The 1,802-nt window shown below is 43.7% G+C and overlaps 1 protein-coding gene across 1 annotated transcript in view; it reads left to right on the top strand.

Moving 5' to 3' along the window:
- Positions 1–1,781: 1,781 nt before the first annotated feature.
- LOC126495735 (synaptonemal complex protein 3-like) overlaps positions 1,782–1,802 on the top strand; it is a 13,820-nt gene continuing 13,799 nt past the window's right edge. The window contains exon 1 of the mRNA XM_050133335.1: positions 1,782–1,790. Coding sequence (XP_049989292.1) covers positions 1,782–1,790 — 9 coding nt within the window. The remainder of the gene's footprint in view (positions 1,791–1,802) is intronic.

Genomic DNA, 1,802 nt, shown 5'->3' with positions numbered 1-1,802 from the left:
TAGTTTCTTATTGATTACTTCTTACATCTTAGTTTAACCCATTTCTATTAATCTGTGCATCACTATGTGGCAGTGGCTTACCAGGTAAAATTCCCTGCAACTTCCAAAATTCTAGAATTGACAGAGACATCATGCTTCCTGGACAGTCACCTAAAGTTTTTCTGTACTGTTGGGGCATCCATCTTCAACCCACAGGCTTATAATATACAGAAGACTTGTCTATGAAGCAGGGAATTATAAAGATAGTTCAGTCACATTTTTTTTCAAGATGGGGTTTCTTTGTGTAGCTTTGGAGCATGTCCTGGCACTCACATAGATCCATTTATCTCTGCCTCCTGAGTGCTGAGATTAAAGACCTGCATCATCACAGTCTGGCAAAACCTTCCTTTTTAATTAGGCAAAAAGGCGGGAAATGCTGTGGAACCATCTTTGTACAGTGCAAATATGTATTACTTTTATGGTTAATAATAAAGATGACTGGCCTATAGCGGGGCAGGAAGAGATTAGGTGGGAGAGGCAGAGTAGAAGTACTCCTAGGGAAGAAGAGGGTGGAGTCTCAAGCGTCACCAGACAGATGTGGAAGAAGCAGCTGAGAAAGTACATAAAAGGGGTAAATGAATCTCGGGACAGCACTATTAACAAGTAGAAATGGGTTCATTTAAGTTAAAAAAAAAAACAAGCCTAAGCAATTATTGGATGAGCTTTCATAATTAGTAAGAAGTCTCCATGTAGTTATGTGGGAGGACAGAGCTGACCATTGATGCTAACGAAAAATCTAGAGGAGACTTTTTCTGGAGGATAGGCTTCTTGAGAAGGCTTTTTCTCAATGAGGACTAACAGACAGGCATGGGTGAAACAGATGCAGTGTGGAAGATCCAGGGATGTGTTAGTATATAAGTGTTTCAGTGAATACTAGCAAAGTGCTGGTTCACGAGAGGGGTGCTTATTTTTCATATTTGATTAATTTTCTTGTACTTCAAAATACTATAAAATATTTTATTTTTATATATGTGTATGTATGTGTCTCTGTCTGTACAGATACATGACACCAGGGGAAAAAAAACAAATACAAACAAAAGAACAACAACAAAAAACATCTCCTTTTTTCTGGGAACTGACCTCTGGTCTTCTGCAAAGGCAACCCTACTATAAACTTAATAAACCGAAAAGCAAGAAGTCTCAGCTCTCCTAACAGCTCAGCAGTTCGTGGGATGGTTTTGAAGGGAAAACCAGCAAAGCTTTTCAGCTAGCTATTGCTGGGGCTGGGTGCCACGCACACAAAGCGCCGTCTGTGCGTCTTGCGCATGCGCAATATCAAACGCACATGCGCACCAGTGTCCATGCGCAATATCAAACGCACATGCGCAGACCATTCAGCCAACCAGAAGTCCAATGAGACTGTCTTTCCCTTTCACTCAAGCAGTCATTTTGCTGAAGAAGCTTTGACGGAGTAGGACACCTGTGTTGTGAAGGGCAGCCACTTGTTGGCAGATTGGTAAGCCTGGTTCAGCCAAAGGGGGGTTAGTTCAGGCAGGAGGAAGGGATGAGTGTGAGGAGGAAGGAGTGCGAGAATGAAGGAGAATAAGGAGGGGCAGTATGTCCTGTAGAGGGAGGCCGGGGTCCCAGGCGCCATTTTACTCGTACAGCAAATCGCCCATCGGCATTACGGGGCCTATGATAGTAAAATGGAGGAGGTGCGAACATCGTGGGGGGGGGAGGGGGAGGTCTCTGATAGTAAAATGGAGGAGGTGCGAACATAGTGGGGGGGCTCTGACGGTAAAATGGAGCAGGTACGAACCTCG

This window comes from Alexandromys fortis, unplaced genomic scaffold, assembly GCF_014885135.2.
Source record: "Alexandromys fortis isolate MF-2015 unplaced genomic scaffold, M_Fortis_MF-2015_v1.1 scaffold_594, whole genome shotgun sequence".
Lineage (NCBI taxonomy): Eukaryota > Metazoa > Chordata > Mammalia > Rodentia > Cricetidae > Alexandromys > Alexandromys fortis.
This window is presented reverse-complemented; position numbering and strand designations above follow the sequence as displayed.